At 40.1% G+C, this 21,468-nt stretch overlaps 2 protein-coding genes across 5 annotated transcripts in view; both read left to right on the plus strand.

The window, feature by feature from the left end:
- The first annotated feature begins 329 nt into the window (after positions 1-329).
- On the plus strand, positions 330-6,282 carry pank2 (pantothenate kinase 2). Its single transcript, XM_085257781.1, has 7 exons — positions 330-724; positions 1,255-1,607; positions 2,150-2,403; positions 3,175-3,351; positions 3,705-3,828; positions 4,406-4,531; positions 4,627-6,282. The coding sequence occupies exons 1-7, from the start codon at positions 508-510 to the stop codon at positions 4,675-4,677; spliced, it is 1,302 nt and encodes a 433-aa protein (XP_085113907.1). The 5' UTR covers positions 330-507; the 3' UTR covers positions 4,678-6,282.
- Positions 6,283-7,580: 1,298 nt separating this feature from the next.
- The window catches only part of loxl3b (lysyl oxidase-like 3b), a 32,457-nt gene continuing 18,569 nt past the window's right edge, over positions 7,581-21,468 (plus strand). Inside the window, exons 1-4 of one of the 4 annotated variants that reach the window (XM_085257777.1) lie at positions 7,581-8,050; positions 14,206-14,556; positions 15,309-15,472; positions 16,646-16,863. In XM_085257777.1, the coding sequence (XP_085113903.1) occupies positions 14,214-14,556; positions 15,309-15,472; positions 16,646-16,863 (725 nt within the window). In that variant the 5' untranslated portion in view covers positions 7,581-8,050; positions 14,206-14,213. The remainder of the gene's footprint in view (positions 8,051-14,205; positions 14,557-15,308; positions 15,473-16,645; positions 16,864-21,468) is intronic. The other 3 variants (XM_085257776.1, XM_085257778.1, XM_085257779.1) reach the window with 3 other exon arrangements.

Raw genomic sequence — 21,468 nt, forward strand, 5'->3', positions numbered from 1 at the left:
AGTTTTATATTTTATATTTTATAATATAACTGAATACTAAAACTACGGTTATTTGTTCTATATATTACTTTAGTTTTCAAAGTTCAAGTTTATTTTTTCCTATTTTTTTAATTTGCGCTATTTAAATAAGAGTTTTGAATAAGAGACAACAGAACAATACAAAGTTTGACTTGTGTATATTTAACCTATTTTCTACTCCCAGACATCACGTTTTTCATACTATGAAGAAAAAAAGTGACATCAGCCTCTTTTTATAAACCGTTTTCCCGACTGTCAATGTCGCCGTTTGATTGGTCGTTGCGTCCTTCACTAACACGTTAGCCCCGCCCACCTCTGTCTTGACAGCGAACACAAAAAGGACATGTAGCCCAGCCTTTTCAAAGGACTGTTAGCTACTTAGCTACCTAATTAGCTACCTCGTTGAGCTTCAAAATTCATTGTCCTCATAAATCATTTGGTTTCATTTGACCGAGCAGTCAGCCTATATGTAGCTAATTAGTCATTTCAATGGCGTTCAATGGCCACCAGCGAGACGACGATGATATTATTGACGAAAACGAAACGCCCTCGAAGCAGCCGCGGTCCGACAAGGAGATGCCCGTTCATTTCAGAAACGAGCCCAACAGTGAGAGTGCCACTACCGCAGGAAGGGCCACATCCGACCGGCGGACTTCCCAGTCGGCGACGAGGCATCGACACGACTCTGTGAAGAAAACGAGGCCGCGTATGTGTTAATGTTGGCAGCGTGGGCTTGGTGTATTTACTGGGAAAAGGGGGCTGCTGTATGTCTACAATAAAAAATAAAAAAAAAATCAGAGGCGTTCCCCATTAAAGACAGTCGCTGTTGATAATATAGGTTTGGCAAGAAAACCCCGCAGTTGGTCACATAAATTAAAAAAATGTATATTTGCACTGGCCTTCCACTGTACTTGGTTTATAGCAAATGTGTGACTAATTTGGCATCCGATGTATTTATTATTGGTGGGCTGTAGTGGCAGCACATAGCCAGAATCTTTTTTTTTTCCTTTTTGCAACAAGATGGCGTTAGCGGTACACACTGTACTGTTGCATCTATGGATGAAGCAGCTTTGCCATCATCTGGGTGAACGCTGAAAACTCAGCTTTATATGTGCCATTTACCATAAATATTTTATATTTGTAGATGTATGTATTTTTCATCAATGTGCAAAATATTTTTATTTACAAAAACGAGGGTGAACATCAGTTTTGCATGTGTTATCTCACATAATGTAGCATTCCCCTGGTTTGGGATGGACATCGGAGGCACTCTGGTGAAGCTCGTTTACTTTGAGCCCAAAGACATCACAGCGGAAGAGGAGCAAGAAGAGGTGGAGAATCTGAAGAGCATCCGGCGCTACCTGACCTCCAACACCGCCTATGGCAAGACTGGCATCAGGGACGTTCACCTGGAGCTGCAGGACCTGACGCTGTGCGGCAGGAAGGGCAACCTGCACTTTATTCGCTTTCCCACGCACGACCTCCCAGCCTTCCTGCAGATGGGCCGCGACAAGCACTTCTCCAGCCTTCACACCACCCTGTGCGCCACCGGAGGGGGGGCGTACAAGTTTGAGTCTGATTTCCGTATGGTGGGTCTGCTGTTGTGCTCTGTTTTGGGGGGTGGGGGGTTATCTTGTAGGGCGTTGGGTATAGATTGGAATAAAAGCTATTTGCCTTGGTCGATCAGGAGGGGTGGGGGGCAGGCAAATGAGATGAGCATAGAGACGGCGCAAACAATATCCATTGGAAACACTGGAGAGATTGGTGAGACCGAGAACATGCTACTTCTGCTGGGTGGGGCTGGCAGTCTAGGGTCAGTAAAGATCATGAGATGAGCCATGAACTGTAGCACTGTTTTTGGCTTCATCTAAGCACAAATGTGTTGGAAGTTGAGCAAACATGTACACACACACATACTCACTTTCCAATGAACTGATTTAATTGGACAAATTAAATTATTTTTATTATATTATAATAAAAATGCCTGCTCACTGATCTTTGTCCCTATCCCCTCCCCATCATCCACTTTCCTGCTTCTGTATTCTCCAGACCACATCACTTTTCTGATGTTATCTCTGCTCCTTCTCCCACTTCTTTTTTTTCCCTCTCTCCTTTCGGGGGAAAAACAAAGATGGCTGACCTGGAGCTTCACAAGCTGGATGAGCTGGACTGTTTGATTCGGGGGGTGCTGTACCTCGACTCGGTGATGTCTAGCGGTCCCTCAGAGTGTTACTACTTTGAAAATCCTGCAGACCCAGACCACTGTGTCCAGAAGCCATGTACACTGGAGAATCCTTATCCTCTGCTGCTGGTCAATATAGGGTCTGGGGTCAGTATCCTGGCAGTCTACTCTGAGAACAACTACAAACGAGTCACTGGGACCAGGTAATGATGAGCTGGATGGCAGATGAGATGCTTAACAGGTTCTGTGCTATTGGGAAGTGAGTAGGAGTGAAGTGGAAAATAGCATTCGCCTACATTTAGTAACCTTAAAGCGAACTTGTGTATTAAATGTAATTTGATAATCTTGGGTTACGTTTGGATATTACAGGTTAGGTGAAGTGCAACTTTTGAGGTCTAAAAGGCCATGACTAGCATGGGCACCGGCTGGGTTTTCCTACGTTTCATCCTTCTTTTTTTTTAGTTTCAGCCCTTGGTCCTAAGAGAGGAAGATGAATTAGAGAAGAGCATTGTGACACCAGACTAATGTGATTCAGGAAGGTGCAGTCCAGTCGAGTCGGTGCCTTTGTGTGACGTTCCCGTTACCTTCCACTTTCATTACAAACTGCTTTCTTGACAAAAAATAATTCATTTGTTCTGGATTTAGTCCGTACATTTAAAATGGTCAATTATAGTCTTTTTTTTTTTTCTTTAGGTAGAGGGAGAAAAAAATCCTTTGTAGTCTGCCCTCTAGTTTGTTTTCACATGTGGTTTTTCTGTCTGCTGGCTTTGAAAGGGACTCATGAATGCTTGTTTCTTTCTCCACATAATGGCCCTCTGTCCTCTGTACTGGGAAAGAACTCATGTATTTGAATGAGCAGTCTCTAATGCATAGACGTGTCTTTCCCCTGTAATTTCAGAACCTAAACACTTTATTTTACTCTAAGATGTCTTGATTTACATACGCCTTACATGTCACTTTGCATGTGTTCACAGCCTTGGTGGTGGGACCTTCCTTGGCCTGTGTTGCCTGCTGACCGGCTGCTCTACATTTGAGGAAGCCTTAGAAATGGCTTCTCAGGGGGAGAGCACGCGTGTGGACAAGCTGGTGCGAGACATCTATGGAGGGGACTATGAGAGGTTTGGGCTGCCAGGCTGGGCTGTGGCCTCAAGGTGCGTTTTAAAGCTGCTGCCTTTGTTCATTCTTTATATCACAACCCTGTTTGTGATATGTTCCAGCATAAGTAGATGATTCAAGGAACCAGGACTGTGCTAAGTTTACTTAATTTTGAATCTCACAATTGAAATTTAGTAAAAAAGTAAGCTCTAAATTACAGATCCATCACTGCAGCTTTCAATGTTTAGCTATATCTGTCTTAAAAACGAATGTACTTTGACGTATTCTGTCCGCTTTGGTGTTGTTTATAAGATGTTCAGTATTGCTGTACGTCAAAGGCAGAATTATAATTGCTCAGCTTCTAAAATTGAGCGACCTTCCAAACATAAATCTTGCCTTGCTTTGGCAGTTTCGGCAACATGATGTCTAAAGATAAGAGGGAGTCTGTTTCTAAAGAGGACCTGGCCAGGGCAACACTGGTCACCATCACCAATAACATCGGCTCCATCACCAGAATGTGTGCTCTGAATGAGGTTAGTAGTGATGACAATGTAACAGCCACACCTTAAGTGTGCATTTGTTGCACTGTGAGTCTTAATGCCGCGATTGCAGATATATATGATGTAAAACTGTCAGGTGAGCCACCTAGATGGATGGAGGATGCTGTGTAGCCTCTAAATGATCAAATCAGCTACACTTACAGAGTATATATGCTACCATCTACCTCATTGTTCATTCAGAGACTGCAAGGAATTAGGATTTGTGTTCCCAGTTGCACAACTATAAAAAGGTTTGAGGAGGTTTTTTTGTCTTCCTCTGTTGAACAGTCTGCCCCCTGCAGTTCCTACTGTCTGTTTCCTCTTTGCGTTCAGCCTCTTTACGGTGCTGCCTTGTGCCGTCTTGATCAAGCAGCATTGTACAGGGCTATGAAGGCGTAGAGGAGGTAAACTGCATTGTGGATCTTCTTTCCTTGAGCTATGAATGAGTTACATTATTTCCCTTGTTTTTCTAGTGTGATATCAGTTATTCTAAAACTCTGGTGTCTCTCATCAGTTGTTTAGGCACTAATAGTTTACATTCCTATTCTTGTTGTTTTTTTTTTTTGTAAAGAACATCGAGACTGTGTTGTTTGTTGGGAACTTCCTAAGAGTGAACACCCTCTCTATGAAGCTGTTGGCTTATGCCATGGACTACTGGTCTAAAGGTCAGCTCAAGGCACTCTTCCTTCGCCATGAGGTTAGTAAGTTTACCCCTTACTCCCATCAAAGACCACATGTATAGTATCTTCTAACTTCTAACTGCCACCTTGTGCCATTTGTTGCTGTTTTTAGGGTTACTTTGGTGCAGTTGGAGCCCTGTTAGAGCTTCTGCATCCGTCCTAATCCACCCAAAGAAGTACCTGTCAATCTGCTGCAAAGACCATTAGCACTTTAGACTGTTACCAGTTAGTTCCAGTGTGAGATGTTATTCCAGCCACCAACCAGTTGCTGGTAAAGTTTGTTAAGTGGTGAAATTCACTTCTAGGTTTTTCTACACATCTGCTATTTTGGTCAGTAGATGAAATAAACCGGTTTCCTGCCATGAAGTTGTACACAGCAAAGCTGACAGTTATTGTATGCAGGACTCTGCAGAAATGAGCCACGTTTAGTCTGAAGCACCTCAAAGAAATTCACCGGGGTTGCCTGAAACACTTCATTTAAAAAGTACTTTTCAGCAGGCAGTCCTGTCATGTTGACTTTCTTTACCCCTCAGTGGGTATCAGGTTCTTGTCCAAATATTTGCTATCATTTTTAACTGTATGTTACCCAAGGTGGGACCAGGTGGATGGAAGAAGTAATGAAAGTATAATTCGTCAGTGTGATGTGGCTTAAATTTTAGAAAATGACTATAAAATCACCAACTTAATTTCAGACACAATGTATTTTAAATGCTTTCTCTGGCATTAGAAAAATTGAGCTTTTTTACAGTTTTGAATGGAAACAACTGCTGGTTATTCTTAGAAAAAGAAAGTATCAGCTTTACCTTAGGAGTTAGTAACTGCTCTCTAAAACTGTAATGTAATAAATGATGAATTCATAATGAATTGAGTTTAGTGTTTCTGTTATTAACCTGATGGAACTCCCATCCACCTGGTGGCCTTGATAAGCTTTAACACTGCAAAAAATTACAACCATTTACTTTTTGTTTTTTCTTTTCTGTCTGTTTTATTATGTAACATTTCAATGTCACTGTTGGATTTGAAATGAAAATATTTAACAGAAAAGAAAAATACATTTCAGGCCACTATTTTAAGCAGATCTGTTACTGTTATAGATTATATAACATTTCTATATGATTTCTGCCTCAGTGAAGAGTGATATAGCACTCTTAAAATGCTCTTCCCAGTTGAGATTTCAGTGCTGGTAATCAAAAACGGTGTTGTGTATTAGGATATCTGCACTGCTGGGTGTCAACTGTTCTTGAACCAGTCTATTCCTACAGAGAAATCAGAGCAATTGATTAGACAAATATTGATGAATGAGCATGTGAAGTACAGGTAATAGTCGTGGCATCATTCACATAAATATTAAGGTTATATCAAAGTTGAACTGAGAAAACTGAAACACTGTTAGAATTTCATTATCCGTCCGGTTTTATTGTTTTCTGTTTAGTAACAGTCCATCCATCGATTATGGGTCAATAAAATTAATCTAAGCAGTGAAGAGACGACTTGGTAAATAGCTGCAGACACGGTTTTTCAGGTGTCAGTTATTAGAGATCTATGAGCAAGTTGTAGATACACTAAGCTGATTTTAAATGAAGTGCCTCACATGTTTTTGTACCAAATACAGTAGTATTCAGCCATGCGATTTTTAAAATTAAAACTTGTGTTTTTCAAGCTCTCTCTCCTTTTGCTTATACAAAGAAAACTTTGTACTTTTTTTGTAATAGAATAATGTCACGTTTCTTATTGAATTTCCCTAATTAAATACCAACTTGGCAAACTCTTCATGTTTCTAACTACACGTGGACATATCATTTGGGGATATTTAAATGACAAGTTGTTCGTTTTTAAAATGTATTTTTACTTGGAGATGGCTGAGTTTGTAGCTAAGCTAAAAGGTTCAACCAGCCACTTCAGAATAATGAAAATCAGGTTACTTTAAGGAAATTATGTGCTTACAGATTCAGATTAGCTTGGCTACTAAACAGCTACTCTTTAAAATGGCACTTGTTATACTGCAGTATATTATGCTATAGTGTGTTGCACAGCTTAAAAACTAATGAGGTTGTGGGTAAATTTCATGCTTGGCCATAGCCAGGTTTTTGCTTTCTACTGTTCATGCTAAGCTAACAATAAGCTACATCTAGTTGCTCTATAAGCTAGTTGGTCTTCTAGCTGTTTCTGGGACTTTGCATAAGTTGCGTTTGTGGGATGTTATGTTTTTCTATTACTTAACCTGACAAGTGCCAAATAGTGGGATACAATAAGTGTAGAAAATTTTAAAGAGTCACTGGCGTGGCACTAAGGAACAACTTCCCCTCAGGTAAGTGAATGCATGTTTTATAGAGCTGGGCAGATCGATCAAAAATATTGATAGAATCGATACCAGTGATCGCATTGGTATGGGATTGCTAATAAAAATGCACCTCAAACAAGCACTTTGAAAAATGTCTGAACATTTGTTGTCTTGACTGTCACGGCTATTTTATGTATATCTTATAGCACATTTAACCAACTTTCCAGGTCTCCAAAGATGCCAGGTTCAAAATACATGAAAAGCTGAAAGCTGTGTAAAAATAAAAAGAATCACAGTGATAAATTTGTGGTCATTAAAATGTGTCCAAAATGTGTGAATTTATGCTGATTCATCATATAAATCATGACTTACTAATCTCTACTGCATACGCTGTTTTTAAAGGTTAAAACTATCAGTGTTGGTATCAGCAATACTGGGGATCGATACCAAAATTTCCAACAGAACAAATTCCAGTATTTTAGTGATTTACCACTGAAAATATTTAATACATAATTTATTTTGTTTATTTATTTATTTTTGTCTTGGCTGGTTTAAACCTACCAAAACGCACCCGCCTCCTTTAACTTGACAGAAATGTCTGTCTCATCTTGGTTGATATAAAATCTTAAAGTGTATCTTTATTCCATTTGGCACAGACAGTCTATGCAGTTTGGTCAGTTTCTTTTCAAGATATAATCGGAGGAGGATTTAATGTACCAAGTACTACTTGGCCAGCACTACTGGTAACATCAAGTGGATTGCAAAAACCATTAGCAGAGGCATTACAGCTGGAACTGTCGATGTGGTCGCACATTTTTAACCCCGGTTGTAAATCTGCAGCTGACACGTTGTGCGCTTTAACAGACACGTAGGCTCTGAGTGAAATTGGCGAAGTGATTTTTTTTCTTTTCTTTTTTTTTGAAGTTACGAAAGGCAAGACAGTCTGTTACAGAACCATCCATGAAAGAGTCTGTGTCTTTCCAGGGGAAAAAAAAAATCCAGCCCCCTTCAGTCCCGTACCCTCCTCCTCCTCCTCCTCCTCGGGTGAGGGCAGCTGCCAATTTACGGACAACAACGTTTGAAGAAGGTGGACCACTGCCCTACAAATGAAACCTGTGTCTGATGGAGGGGGCGATTTAGCACAAGAACTGGGATTTTATGCTTCCTCTGACTTTGGGTTCAGTTAATAAACTTCAGGACACATCTCCCTCTCTCCAATAGACCCGCTGTAACCTTTCCGCCGTGGCATTATAAGGTAAGACTACTTCATGATTAGTCAGATTATTTGATGCAATTTTTTACACAAGTCATAGTCTGGATTTAAAACAAAAACTATACTGTATTATTTGAAAGCCGTGAAGCTGCCTTACCGTCTGCGCCGTAGGTATGGTCTCCCAGTACGCAGAGTGGTAAAACAGGCTGTTTCTCTGAGCAGTTTTTTGGGATGCAGAATCAAACATGTGAGGAATGTTGCGACAGGAAAGACAAACAGTGACTTCGGAAAAATCCGTCTGTCCATTCACAAGAAACTTCCTGCGTGGTGTGAGGTGCTGATGTGGATCTGGATTTGAAGAACCATTTACTGAGATTTAAAAATAATAATAATAATACTGTAAATCCTTTTTATATTAAGATATTGATAAATTGATTTGTGCTCAGATGCTTTTAACAGCCAGTTAATCATCCAGATTAAATAGTCCAACTCCTTGCTTAGCACTTAGATGAACCAGAATGCCAACATACTTAAACTGCACTGTGTCAAAATGTCCAGGAAATGTTTAGCCACCACAGATTTCCATGTTGTGCTGCTTTATTGAAACGGGCTTATGGGTCAGTTTTGTCCTCCATCCATCCAACTCCTTGTGGCTCATCTGGACTATTCTTAGTATAAAGTTTCACAAAGTACCCCAAAAGTCAATAGCATGTTGCAAAAAGGCAGGGAAATCTTTTTTTTAGCCCATAGAGCTCAAAATGCTAGTTTATTTTCAGTCTGTGAAAGTACAGCACAGTACAGATTTCTGCAAGTATTTAGAGATTAAGAATGAGATATGTGTGGCTTTTGGTGGGAATGTGGGCATGATGTTGTGCAGGGTAAGACTTTATAATGGCCAAGAGTGTTGTGTATGTGGGTGAGTCAGAGCTGTGCTGATTTGGTGAACTGCTGCCCGGTTGATTTGAGCCTTTCACAAGACATGATCCATGAGCACATTGGTATGGAGAGTGGCTGCTTTGATGATAGAAATAGAAACATTAGGATGAGAAAATGGGTGATTGGATCAGAAACATCAGATTCAGACTTTGTATCGAGGTTCTTTTTTAACAAAGGCTACAGAAACCAGAAAATAACTAGTTATTGTTTGTACTCCACTAGTTCTTCAGGCTTTCTGGAGGTCTTCCACCCAGCTCAATGGATGAATCTATTTTGTGTCTATACATGACAGACAGTTTACCAAATAACTGGTTTTAAATGGTATCTTTAGATATTTTCTTGCTGTTGCAAAAACACATAATTTGTTTATTTCTCAAAGATAACACAGTTTGGCTGGCATAAAATAGTATCTTTGCACAGTCTGGGTACTTCCCAAATAGCTGTTGGCTGAAAACGTGGCATGGTGTGCAGTGTGTTCTTTAAAAAATTGAGGAAAGTGGAGGACAAACGCAAAAGTGGCCTAAAATAAAGCTATCTAGAGTAGATGACCAGTAGCTACGTTTTGCATCCTTAATCAATAACAGAAAAGGTTAAGGTATACCAAATTATACGAAAACTACACTGAAAATCAGAGACAAATCAGTAATATGAAGTCAGGAATCCAAGTTGGAAATGTTTGGTTCAAACCACTGTCAACATGTACAGAGGTGATCAGGAAAGAAGTACAACAGTGTTTTACAGCCATCTGTAAAACACAGTGGAGGCTCTGTCATGGTTTGGGGCTGGAATTCAGCCAGTGGAGTTGGAGGTCTCATCGAAACTGATGGAATTATAAACAGAAAAACATCATCAGATCTGATCTTCCATGTGGTAAAATCTGGAAAGCATCTGATTGGCAACTGCTTAATTTATCTCCATGACAATGATCCCAAAGACACTGTCAACCCACTAAAACATACCTGAATAGAAAAAGATTGGCTTCCCCCGAGTGCAGACCTCAGCGTTACTGAAGCAGTGTGGGATCATCTTTGACAGGGAACACAACAAAAGGCAGCCAACATCCAAAGTGCTTTGAATGGCCTTTGAGAAGCCCGGAGAACTATTCCTGGAGACTACTTAAGGAAAGCCTGTCTAAGAGAGTTCAGGCTAAGTTGTAGACAGACAAATATTGCTTTTCAGGCTTGTTATAATTGTACAAAGTCTTTGTTTGCCTTATATATTATGTTTGTATTTATCTTTACACAGCTTTTAATAAGTCCCAGCACCTAGTTCTCATTTTCCTTCAAAGACATAAAGAAATTAAGGGTGGCCTAATACCTTTGCATGGTTCTGTATCCTTGCTTCCATATGGGGATGATTCTATGTCACGTAACCTGGAGGTCATTATTTTTGTTGGGTGTCATGTCTGTCAATTATGATAACTCTATACTGACCAAAGTACTGCCTGACATCTGAAAACATGGTGATTTTTGCAATAGTAAAGGCAAAGACACACAGCGGGTTGTAAATGGTTTAAACTACTGACAAAAGTTAGCACATTTGAAATGGTGATAATAATAGGTCTTTACACACAAAAATTATGTGTATGTCTAAAAACAGGAAGCTGTCTGTAAACTCTGATGGATGTTTACAACAGAGTTAAAATGTTAGTGTTGGTCTGCCACATATTTGAGCAAAACTTACCTTGTTTACAACCTTTACTCTATAATAATCTGCAAAAGAAACCCCAAAAAAAACAGGGAACAAAATACAATGAAGCAAATCATTTAATGCAAAATGCAAAAAGTAGTTCAAAAATGTGTCCTATGTTGAAACTATGTGAAACTGTGTGATGCTAACTAAAGAAACTAACACGCTAACAATGAAGTTGATTAGAATCAGGCCAGTAAAATGGTTGGGGAGAGGGGGGGAAGCATTCCAGAGATCCTGAGTTCTCCAAAGTCATAGTCAGGATGGGAAAATGGTTCAAAAATATTTCTTAGCTTGAAATTACAGAGAATTTAGGGCTTCCTGTATACAACTGACATGGGCAAAAGATTCTCAGCTCTCATGTCTGCTCTATGATAAGAAAATGAAAATCTGTAAATAGTTGATACCACATCCTCTGGTGCTGAAGAGCATCTGGCTTGTTAGCACCTCATATTTCAAAAGCCAGCATCCATGAACCTTTAACAGTTCATTACCTCACAAGGCGTGAATAACTTGTGCATCTGTGAAGACATCATTAATGCTAAAGGACATATAATATAAACAAATACTTCCACCTAAATAGCATCCATTCCAAGGAAGGCCATGCTCAACCTATATGCACATATTATAACAGCATCATTCTGCAGTAAAGGAGACAATTATGTAGTCCAAGTTTGTCACCCACTAAAAATATTTAATGAAAATATGCAAAGAGTCAGTAACTCTTCTGGCTTTGATGTGTCTCATCAAACTCATTCATTGTAGCCAAACTCATGAATCAAACTCGTTCAGTCCTTCTTAGTTTCCAGCTTCCATCTGCTCAGCACACACATCCTTACAAGCCTCACTGGGTCTCACAGACCATAGTCAAGAAGCGAAACAACTTTCAAGTTGTGTGTCTGACAGAATAAGAAGACAAATTCTAAAACAACAAATGTCTGCAAGGAAGTGTGTAAACGTCAGTTTATTATTCTGTAAGGGAAACATTTGCAGCTATATGCTCTGCTAACTACCCGAATGTAAGGAAACAGTGTTTTCATTTGATTTTCTTCTTAAAAAATATTTTTGAGAACGATTCAAGACACAGAACACACAAATAAGCAGCTTCAGACGTGCTGGCTATGCCGTTAAAAGCCTCTTCTGACCAACTGTGAATGTGTGTGTCCTTCCATTCGGCGTGAAATTGGACTCAGACGATGTACTCAGCCTTAGATCATGTTTTGGAAAGGTTAACTTAAGTTTGTGGTTTCTGTACAAACACACCACACTGCTGCATTTGTGTCTCTGGAGGGACAGACGTCCACTCGCTGAAAGCTCAAAAGGAGCGTGGCTGTCAGGTTATCAATAGCAGGCCTATGCCGAAAAGAGCAGAATGAGGTTTTCTGAGAAAAATCAGACTTTTGGTATTTCATAGAAAAAAACATTTATTAATAATTTATGAATTATTAACCCAGAGTACTGTCTGTTCGGCATTGTGAAACATTAGCACGCACAAATTGAAAAAGGTTGAACAGAAAGCTACAAGGACACTTTAATTAATTTAATAGATATAAACATTCATGTGGCCTTTAAATTCAGCCAGATCATGGGGTCATTAAAGCCTGTGCTTTTTAAAAGATCTCCTCCCACCCCCACACACATCAGAATCAAGTATTAACCAGCTGGTTTGAATCAGACTGCTGGAGCAACTCTACACCCTCAACATCAATCCTTCCATGTGTTGAGCATATTTGAGGCGCTTTTTTCAGCAGCAGTTGCAGCTATTTAGAAAATACACTGAGGGCGAGCAGTTTGTGTGTTGTGCGCGATGTGCTGAAAATACTGTTGCAGTTACTGTATTTGCGCCCCTTCTGATTTCCTAATTTTTTTGCATGTTTGTCAAACTTGCGCGTTTCAGCTCATCAAACAAATTTAATGTTAGACAGAAATAACCTGAGTAAATACAGAATATAGTTGTGAAAATCAGGATTTCATTTATTTTAAAGTTATTTAAAAGTTATAGCAAACAATCTTTCAGCATGTTTACTTGGAACGTGACGAAGACAGCATTTATGTCTCTCACGGCCTCTCTTGAAGAGTTACTTTGTGGCCCTATGCAAAAGGGGTAAATGACCATTAACCATAATAGCTCGTTGTGTCACTTTTTCCAGCAAGAAGTGCAATCATGCATTTCTTATATCTAGTCACGATCTTTTAAGTTGCTATGGGGGAATATTTGGTTTTCGAGCATGAACGGCCCGTGTAAGGTCACACAAGCTAGAATCTCAATCTGGTTTAATCTGGACTTTTCCAAAACCTTCATTTTGTTTTGTTTTTTGAGCCAATCAGAGGTGGACTTGCTGGTATCAAGTGTGCTTGAGCTTCAGGGCAGGAAGTCATTGCCAAAAATTCTCCTTCATTATTTTCTGTTTGACAGTAGAATTCATTGTCCCATCAATTACAGCAAGTCCACGTCCTGAAGCAACAGAGCAGCAAAGCAGCCCCAGACCATCACACTACCACCACCATGTTTGGCTGTTTTTATGAAATACTGCGTTCGTTTTATGTCAGATGTAGCAGGACTCAAACCTTCCAAAATGATCAACTTCTTTTTCATCAGTCCACAGAATACCTCCCCAAAAGTCTTTGAGATCATCAAGATGTTTTTTGGGGAAATGTGAGACGAGCCTTTGTGTTCTTTTTGGTCAGCAGTGGTTTTTGTATTGGACGCCATTTTCGCCCAGTTTCTTTCATATTGTTGAACCATGAGCACTGATCTTAACGGAGTAAAGGCCTGCAGTTCTTTAGATGTCGTTCTGGGTTCTTTTGTGAACTTCTCCTGAAAGAGTCGTTGATGTGCTTTTGGAGTAAAGTTGTAAGGCCAGCCACTCCTGGGGAGGTTCACCACTTTTCCAAGTTTTCTCAATTTGTAAATAAGGACTCTCACTGTGGTTTCTCAAAGGATTTGAAATTGTTTTGTAACCCTTTCCACTGATTAACAGATGTCAATGACTCGGTTTCTCAGCTGTTTCTTCAGTTCGTGGCATAATGTTTTGCTTTTTTTGAGATCTTTTAAGCTACATCACTTTGTCAGACAAGTTCTTTTCAGGGAGTTTTGGATTCATCAGGTCTGGTAAAGAGACCAGTGTGAGGATAGTGGTTACTCTCAGTTAAATCATGATTTAAAAAGGGGTGAAAATGTGAGAAATATGGAAAAAGAACTAAGAAATCCTGGAGAGGGTTAGTACTTTTTCATTACACTGCATTGGGGCACCCAGAGACTCTTCAAGGAATCAGGGTTAAAATTCTGGGGTCACCTTTTTATACCAGTCAATGAAACCATATTAGAGTGGGAGCTGATCTAACTAAGAAAGAGGGGTCGACTTTTTCAAAAAAATACTTCAAAGAGTTAAATCTCTGTCTGAATTGACGTAAAGGAATATTTGGTAATTACAGCACAAACAGACTTTTTTCCCAGTGAAAAACGAGTTGTAGAAATCAGTACAACTCTGATATCTGTGTTGTGTTTTCTCTCTGTGTTTTCTTAAATGTGAAGTATATAATAACTTTCTTGCACCTTCCTTTATATGCAGCTGAAATAATGGATAAATCAAGATGCAAGCAGCAGTTAGCGTTCAGCCTCCTGCTTGGGTTGTGGTTGCCTCACTGTTTAACTCAAACTACACCGTCAAACACCGCCACGTCAAAGCCCACAACGACACCGACACCATCCCCATCCCCCCGGCCCGAAAGACTAAAGGTCAGACTGTCTGGATATCCTCGAAAACACAACGAGGGCCGGATAGAGCTGTTCTACAAGGGAGAGTGGGGAACCATCTGTGATGACGACTTCACGATAGCTAACGCCCACGTACTTTGCCACCATCTGGGCTTCGTCTCAGCCACAGGATGGACCCACAGTGCTAAATATGGCAAAGGCCAAGGTAAGGGTGGCTTCAGCCATGAGTGTGTCTAATTTCAGCATTCAGTTAAATATACAGTGTGATCATCCATTTGTGTTTTACATGATGTAACACACATAAGGGTGTTCAGAAAAGTAGTTGTTTCCAACAACATTATGTGCCAACATAAAATTTAGTTTGTCTAGACTCCCCAGTGTGTAATGTGTTGAAAATGATTGAGTAGAATCGTTTTTATTACCATTTGCACGGCTTCCCAACTTTTTTTGAATTGGGGCTGTATTTTTGTTCACCTCAGTATACTACCTAAATTGTAGTAACTGTGAAACGCCTTTACTTTTTAGGAAGTGCATTAGGACAATTTTTTGTGGTCCTACACAATAAAAAAACAGTATGTTTCCAGATGTTTATGAATAAATATTTGTAAAATAATAACATTCCCATCACCTCTAGCTGTACTTAGGTTTTTGGAACTAATTAAGTTGCCATGCTAACATTCCATGAACATGTTAGCATTGCCTTTGTGTGTAAGTAACGACGTCAATGTTAGCATTTAGATCGACCTTAGAAAGCCGCCGTGTCTAGCCTTAAAAAGTCTTGTAGAGTCTTGTAGTGATTTTAATAAAACTATAACCACCGAAATCGTAAGTGCAGCTGCAAACGTTTTTTCCTAGCCACCAGTGTTGCAAACAAGTGCTACTTCCAGGTTTGGGTTTATTGCTTTCTCCCTCCTGGGAGTGTGGTGGAGTTTCCCTAACAGTCTGTCGCCTGCGTAGGAAAAATCTGGCTGGACAACGTGCAGTGTCACGGAGGTGAGAAGAGCATCGAATTCTGCAAGTCCCGTGGCTGGGGCAACAGCGACTGCACTCACGATGAAGATGCCGGAGTTGTCTGCAAAGATGAGAGGATACCTGGCTTCGTGGACTCGAATGTTATTGATGTAAGTTGCCGAAACATATTTAAGAGAGATTAAGTTAGAGCCGATTAAGAAGCCGTCACTTGTTTATAAACAATCCTTTTTCTTCACAGTTTATAGACTTGATATATAAGGACTACACACATGGAAGAAATCTAACGCCTCTGTGCAGCTCCACCTGTGGCTAGTGCACATGGTGCTGATTAGCTCTTTTTCTATAACGTGTCTAACCTGCTGAAAGCAAAAGCTTCTCCAAGTGTAAACTCCTGAGGTAAAATTGTAATAAACTTAGCAGCTACAGTCAGTTATAGCCGGGCAAAACACTTGTTTTGTTGTTGATCCAGTAAATTCCTGGCTATGATGCTTTCGTAGGCTTGAAGGTAAAGTAGTTTAATTTGACCATTCATCTAGGTCTCTGTAGTTTTGTAGTTTTAAAAGTGTTTTGTACCAATTGCCAGTGAAACTCATGTGCATTTTGAAAAAATGGATGTCACCAGTTCATTTATGAGTTTCTGTACTTGAGGCAGGACTTCTGCGTCTAACACCTCGGCTTACGTTATGCAGAATACATGAATGTCAAGCTCAAAGTTAAACCATGCCCTCATTTAATAAATAAAGATGTGCAACTCAGAGCCTCTCAGGACACACACATAGGTGGGTTGCTGGCTGAGATTTTTTTCCAGTCGGTCTCTGTCTTTGATGTTGTTTGCATAACTGAATGGTCCCAGGTGAACAAGGTTATTCTGGTGACTCGTCTTCACAGACTGAATGAGCAGATGACACAGGAAGATTGCATTAAATACAAAAAGCTTCATAGGAATAAGTGAGTGGATTTTCAGATACATGACCATCTTCCCTCTTTTTCTTTGTTGCTGTGAGTGAGGGTTGCTTAAATGTGGCATCCAGACTTTAATCTACGACCAGAGCCAGATTTTTCTTTTCCAAATAAACAGCAGCGGAAGTGAGTCAGTGCATCGCTGGCAATCGGAGTCACGTTTACCACTCGTGAGCTGTTAGTGAGAGCACGAGACCTGAAAAATACTGTCCGGTACAGACGTGAGTCAGTGTGTAGTCTGGTCCTCTCATGCAGGACAAGTTTCATAAATAGTTTAGCTTTCATCCATATAATTTAGCTCCAAGAGCAACTTGTGATCCTGTATAAATAAATATATTTGTTATTTATTCCTGTTCTGCAAGGCACAAGTTGATGAGAACAAAGTCGAGGAGGTGCGACTCAGGCCAGTGGTTGGCGTGGCCAAAAAGAAGCTGCCCATCACGGAAGGTGTGGTAGAGGTGAAATACAAAGATGGCTGGGCACAGATCTGCGATGTAGGCTGGACAGCCAAAAACACCCGCGTGGTCTGTGGCATGCTGGGGTTCCCTCATGAGAGGAAGGTCAACAAAAACTTCTACAGGTAAGTGAATTGCATCAGGTTATGAGGCTGTTTGTGTATATCGTTTCAGCAAGAGAGACCCCACACTACTTTAAAAGGGAAAGCATGTTTGTGTTTTTCTTTTGGTTGCTTTTGGAACCTTTATTTAGCAAGAAAGTGAAACTCTGGAGACAAAGGGTGTCTTTTGAGAGAGAGAGTCTTAGGCCAAGATAGGCCATTTTAAACTAGCATGTTTTTTAATAGTGGGAGAAACCCAAGATCCTGAGAAAAACCAGCGAAAACACAAGCAAATCCCCCATTTATTGATAATAATCTTCAACTAATCTCGAGAAAGACATTTGTTTTGTTGCCAAGACTCAGATGAGACGATCACATGTCTGTATAGTAAATGTGAAGCTTGACCTAGACGCTTGTTTCAGTTCTTCCACCTTTGTTACTTTCATCTACTTTCGGTCTTTATGTTAAAGGCTGCTGGCAGTAGCTTCATGTTTAAGACCAAGACAGAGTAGGGGAAATAATTGTTTGATTTTCTGCTGAATTTGTAAGTTTGCTCACTACCAATGAAATGAACAGGCTCTATTTTGATGGTATTTTCATTTTAACAGAGAGAGGCAGGATATCAACCACAAATCCAGAAAAAATACATTACATAAAAGTCATACATGTTTAGGTTAATGAGAGAAATAAGTATTTGATCCTCTTCAAGCAGCCAAAATTCTTTCTCTCATAGATTGTCTTTGTGCCCATGCAGCACATAGATTTCAATCAATCAATCATTGAATTACAGATCTGAACTTGGCATATGTATGAAGCACCTGTCCATCAGTTCCTTCAATTCCAACCTCTTCACCACCAAGAGAGGAGGCATTGGTGTTCTCACAGTCACTGAGAACACCATTGGTAACACGCTGTGCTGTAATAATTGAAATCTTGGCCTGACCGCAAGGTTCACCTGCTCAAGAAGGCACATGCAGAGGCCTATCTTAAGCTTGCCAGAGAACATCTAAATGATTCAGACAAGGCTTGGGAGAAAGTGCTGCTAACAGAAGAAAACAAAACTGATCCCTTGGGCAACAAATCAGCCTTCCATGTTTGGAGGAAGAGAAATGCCGAGTATAACCCAAAGAACACCATCCTCACAGTCAAGCACGGAGGTGCAAACATGCTTTTGGGGTTGATTCAGGATTACTTCAGTGCATTGAGGGATCAGTGGATGGAGATATGTACTGTAATATCTTGGATGAGAACCTCCTTCCCTCAGCCAGAACCCTAAAGATAGGTAGCGGATGGGTTTTCCAGCATGACGGTGACCCAAAAAGTATCACTAAGTGAACAAAGGAGTGGATAAAGAAGAACCACATTAAGGTCATAGAATGTCTCAAGACCTCAGTCCTATAGAAAATCTGTGGAGTCATGAAACCTAAAGGATTTAGAGGGTTTCTGTGAAAAGGACTGGGACAAAATCCCTCATGAGATTGCTGTTCTTACCAACAAAGGCTACCCCACCATGTACTAAGTGATGTTTTGCTTGGGAATCAAATTCTTGTTTCAAATCATTTTACGACCTTTATTTAATGTGTTTTTTCTGGACTTTTGGTTGATATTCTGCCTCTCTCCATTAAAAGGAAACTACCATAAAAATGAGAAATTGCTCATTTTCAAGTGAACAATGTCACAAATTCAACAGGGGATCAAAAAATTATTTCCCCCACTGTATGAATCTCAAACCCCCTAAAATAAGAAGATGTATACTTCTTAAAATACCAAACTCTTCTTTTAAATTGATAGGAAAGAGAAACCAATTGCACAGCCTATAAAAATGTATTCAGTTTAGGGCTGCCACGATTTGTCGACTAGTCACGATTACGTCGACTATCAAAATCGTCGACGACTGATTTAATAGTCGACGCGTCGTTTGAAACTTTGTACGATCACAAAAGACGCAGGAATAAGTGGCAGGATTTAAGAGTGTAATAACGGACTGAAACAGAAGATGGCAGCATTGCATGTACAAGGATGTCAGCTACCGTTAAACCCCGAAGAAGAAGAAGAAGAAGAAGAAGAAGCAGCTGTGTCCCAGAATTCATAGCGCGGCCCAGCGCAGTTTCCAACAATGGCGGCAGCTAGTTAATTTTAATGTTACTCTTATTATTCTTTCTGGGTCACAAAATAAACGTTTAACATATTTTCAGGCGAGAATGTAGCTGTGTAAACCTCAAATATCTGCTCAGTTTATCAGGACACCACATATTTTCAAAAGCGCTCCGACGTTTTCGGAGACATCTGTTACCCACTAGCTCGTTAGCGAGCCGGGGGCTAGGCTCACTAGCGCCGTGAGAACACCGGACTCCCCGCAAATCGTTTTCAAACCCACCGCCGTCTTTCGCTACTCAGGTTAAATATATATGAGTCACTTAGATAACTTAAAATGTTATTGTTTGGCTTTTTTTTTTAGTATTTTATTTGTTCCTGAGTAAATCAGTTTGTCTGAGATTAAAGTTATAGTTTTTACACAGCTGAATAAACGTCAAGCAGACAGCTGATTATCAGAAGTGTGAGATGCTCCAGAATATACTCCAGTGTCCTGTTATATTTTAGATAGCAAGGAGTTTATTAAACTTCACCGAAACAATCTGCAAATTTCATTAAAATTTAATAAACTATCATCTTGTCTTTATTTTTAGTTAGCACAGACCTTAAACACTTAAAGCTGTAAGCTAATGATAGTTATATAAGAGCAGATGCTGCTGGTGCAATAAGCTGTAGTTTTACGTCTAATGGATGCATGATCTGATTAGTCGACTAATCGCAAAAATAATCGGTGACTAGTCGACTATCAAAATAATCGTTTGTGGCAGCCCTAATTCAGTTATAGCGGACTTTCTTTTTCCAAGTTTATTTCTCAGTGCCAGCAGTGGGAATCCGGCTGCTTGTAAACAGCGGCTCTAACTTGCTCTTTCCCTCATTCAATTGGGGTATTTGCTGCAGCCTCTCTGACATTATTCCCACACTTTTAGTGTGTAAACCAAAGTGGCAACAGTTTGACCAAACCTCAAGCGAGATCTTAATCTGTGTACAGTAAAGAGCAGACATTATAGTGACTGCTGTTTACTGTGGCTGTGACAGGGAATGCGTGTAGACTTCGCCTGCCAACGCTGCATGTGCTGTCTGCAGCACAGCTCGTGTGAGGAAAGCTTCAGCATTTTGTACGAGCGTCTGATTGTTCTCTTCTGGTTCCTATTTCTTCATTCAGAGGATGTTTTTGTTGTTCTTTGGATAGACTGCAAAGCTGAAAAACTTCTTGGGCTGTACTCAGTACTTTGCAAAGGAAGTTGACGTGACTGTTAACTGTGTGCATGAATGGAAACCACAGTCCGATTTGTGTTTTCACAACAATTACCAGTTAAGATTTTACCTGGAGTGTTGATGTCTTATGATTGCAATAAAAAACATAACCTATCTTGTGATTTTTATGTTTTGCTTCCAACGTCATATATCAAGCCAAATTTCAGGCCTTTCTTTTTGTTTTAAAACTATGTAGACTGGATAGAGCAGACCCTGCTGTGTTATATGAGAACAGTGATTCCCTCCAGAGCGACTGCAGACATTCCTGGCTGCACTCCATTCAAGGACGTTTTATTCGTCCCCTGCAGACGGTTCACAGTAGTACGAGGGGAAATGTGTGTTTTCTCTCAGACACGTGTGAAGGCTGAGGCTTTGGGGGGAGGTTTGGAGTCATAGAAAGGGGGTCTGGGTAAGATAATGAACAGACTACCAGGACATGAAATGAGTCACAATGTTCATCTTTTTGGTGATATTTTATGGAACAAAGAGCTTCCAGTAGTCATACTTCACTACTTAAAAATACCTTGAGTTGTGTGTAGTCATAAACAATGTGGCAACGAAGCTGAGGCGATAAGTGAGCGTTAGATTAGATCAGCAAAGTAAAACTCAGCCTCCGGTCCAAGCTAATAACAGCTGGTCCAACTCACATTAACTGTTGGCTTAGCTACCACCTTTCTACATTTCCAATTGGAAAATCTCAAACTCCTCCTTTCACGCTGACTTAATCAGTGCTACGTGTGATGTCACTGATACCTGATCTGTTTTGCTCAGGCAGTCTGCAAGCTATTCAAGTACCCAGTAGTCTTTATATGCTGTGCAGAGCTTTGCAAACCAGTCTCTATATGTTGCAGCTGTAACTGTAAAAAAACAAACCCTGCTCTTCCCCTTGTGGTGAACTTTGCTGTGACTCCATTTCCTGTTTAAGCCAAATTTTAAACTGATTAGTATTAGACTTGCCACATCAGCCCACGTGCTGTTTTGAGGCCCTGCATGCAAGGACATCTCCAAAGCCTCTGCACTGGTTGGTTCCTGGCCATGAGTGTGGAAGCGTGTGGAAGTCAAAATACAGGAGATTACCATCAAATATAAATAACTGCAATCACTAGTAACTAATAAATTCCTTTCTCAGTGGTAATCCTTACTAAAATGGATTTTTGGAGCCGGCGCTGATTTTGATTTATAGGGAGTAAAAAAAACCTAAAAAAACAAACATAAATTACATTATGCAATTCACAAACTCATTTTATTACTTATTGTAAAGCCTCTGCGTTACAGCAGCCA

Source organism: Mchenga conophoros, linkage group LG19 (assembly GCF_057382185.1).
Source record: "Mchenga conophoros isolate Kocher_MC1m ecotype Shallow Benthic linkage group LG19, M_conophoros_male_GT1.1, whole genome shotgun sequence".
NCBI lineage: Eukaryota > Metazoa > Chordata > Actinopteri > Cichliformes > Cichlidae > Mchenga > Mchenga conophoros.

What these genes read in the sequence shown, in the direction of transcription:
- pank2 (XM_085257781.1), top strand. Translation starts at nt 508, where the DNA reads ATGGCGTTCAATGGCCACCAGCGAGACGACGATGATATTATTGACGAA. An exon ending in AAACGAGTCACTGGGACCAG is followed by an intron (nt 2,404 to 3,174) that starts GTAATGATGAGC and finishes ATGTGTTCACAG; the next exon opens with CCTTGGTGGTGGGACCTTCC. An exon ending in GAATGTGTGCTCTGAATGAG is followed by an intron (nt 3,829 to 4,405) that starts GTTAGTAGTGAT and finishes TTTTTTGTAAAG; the next exon opens with AACATCGAGACTGTGTTGTT.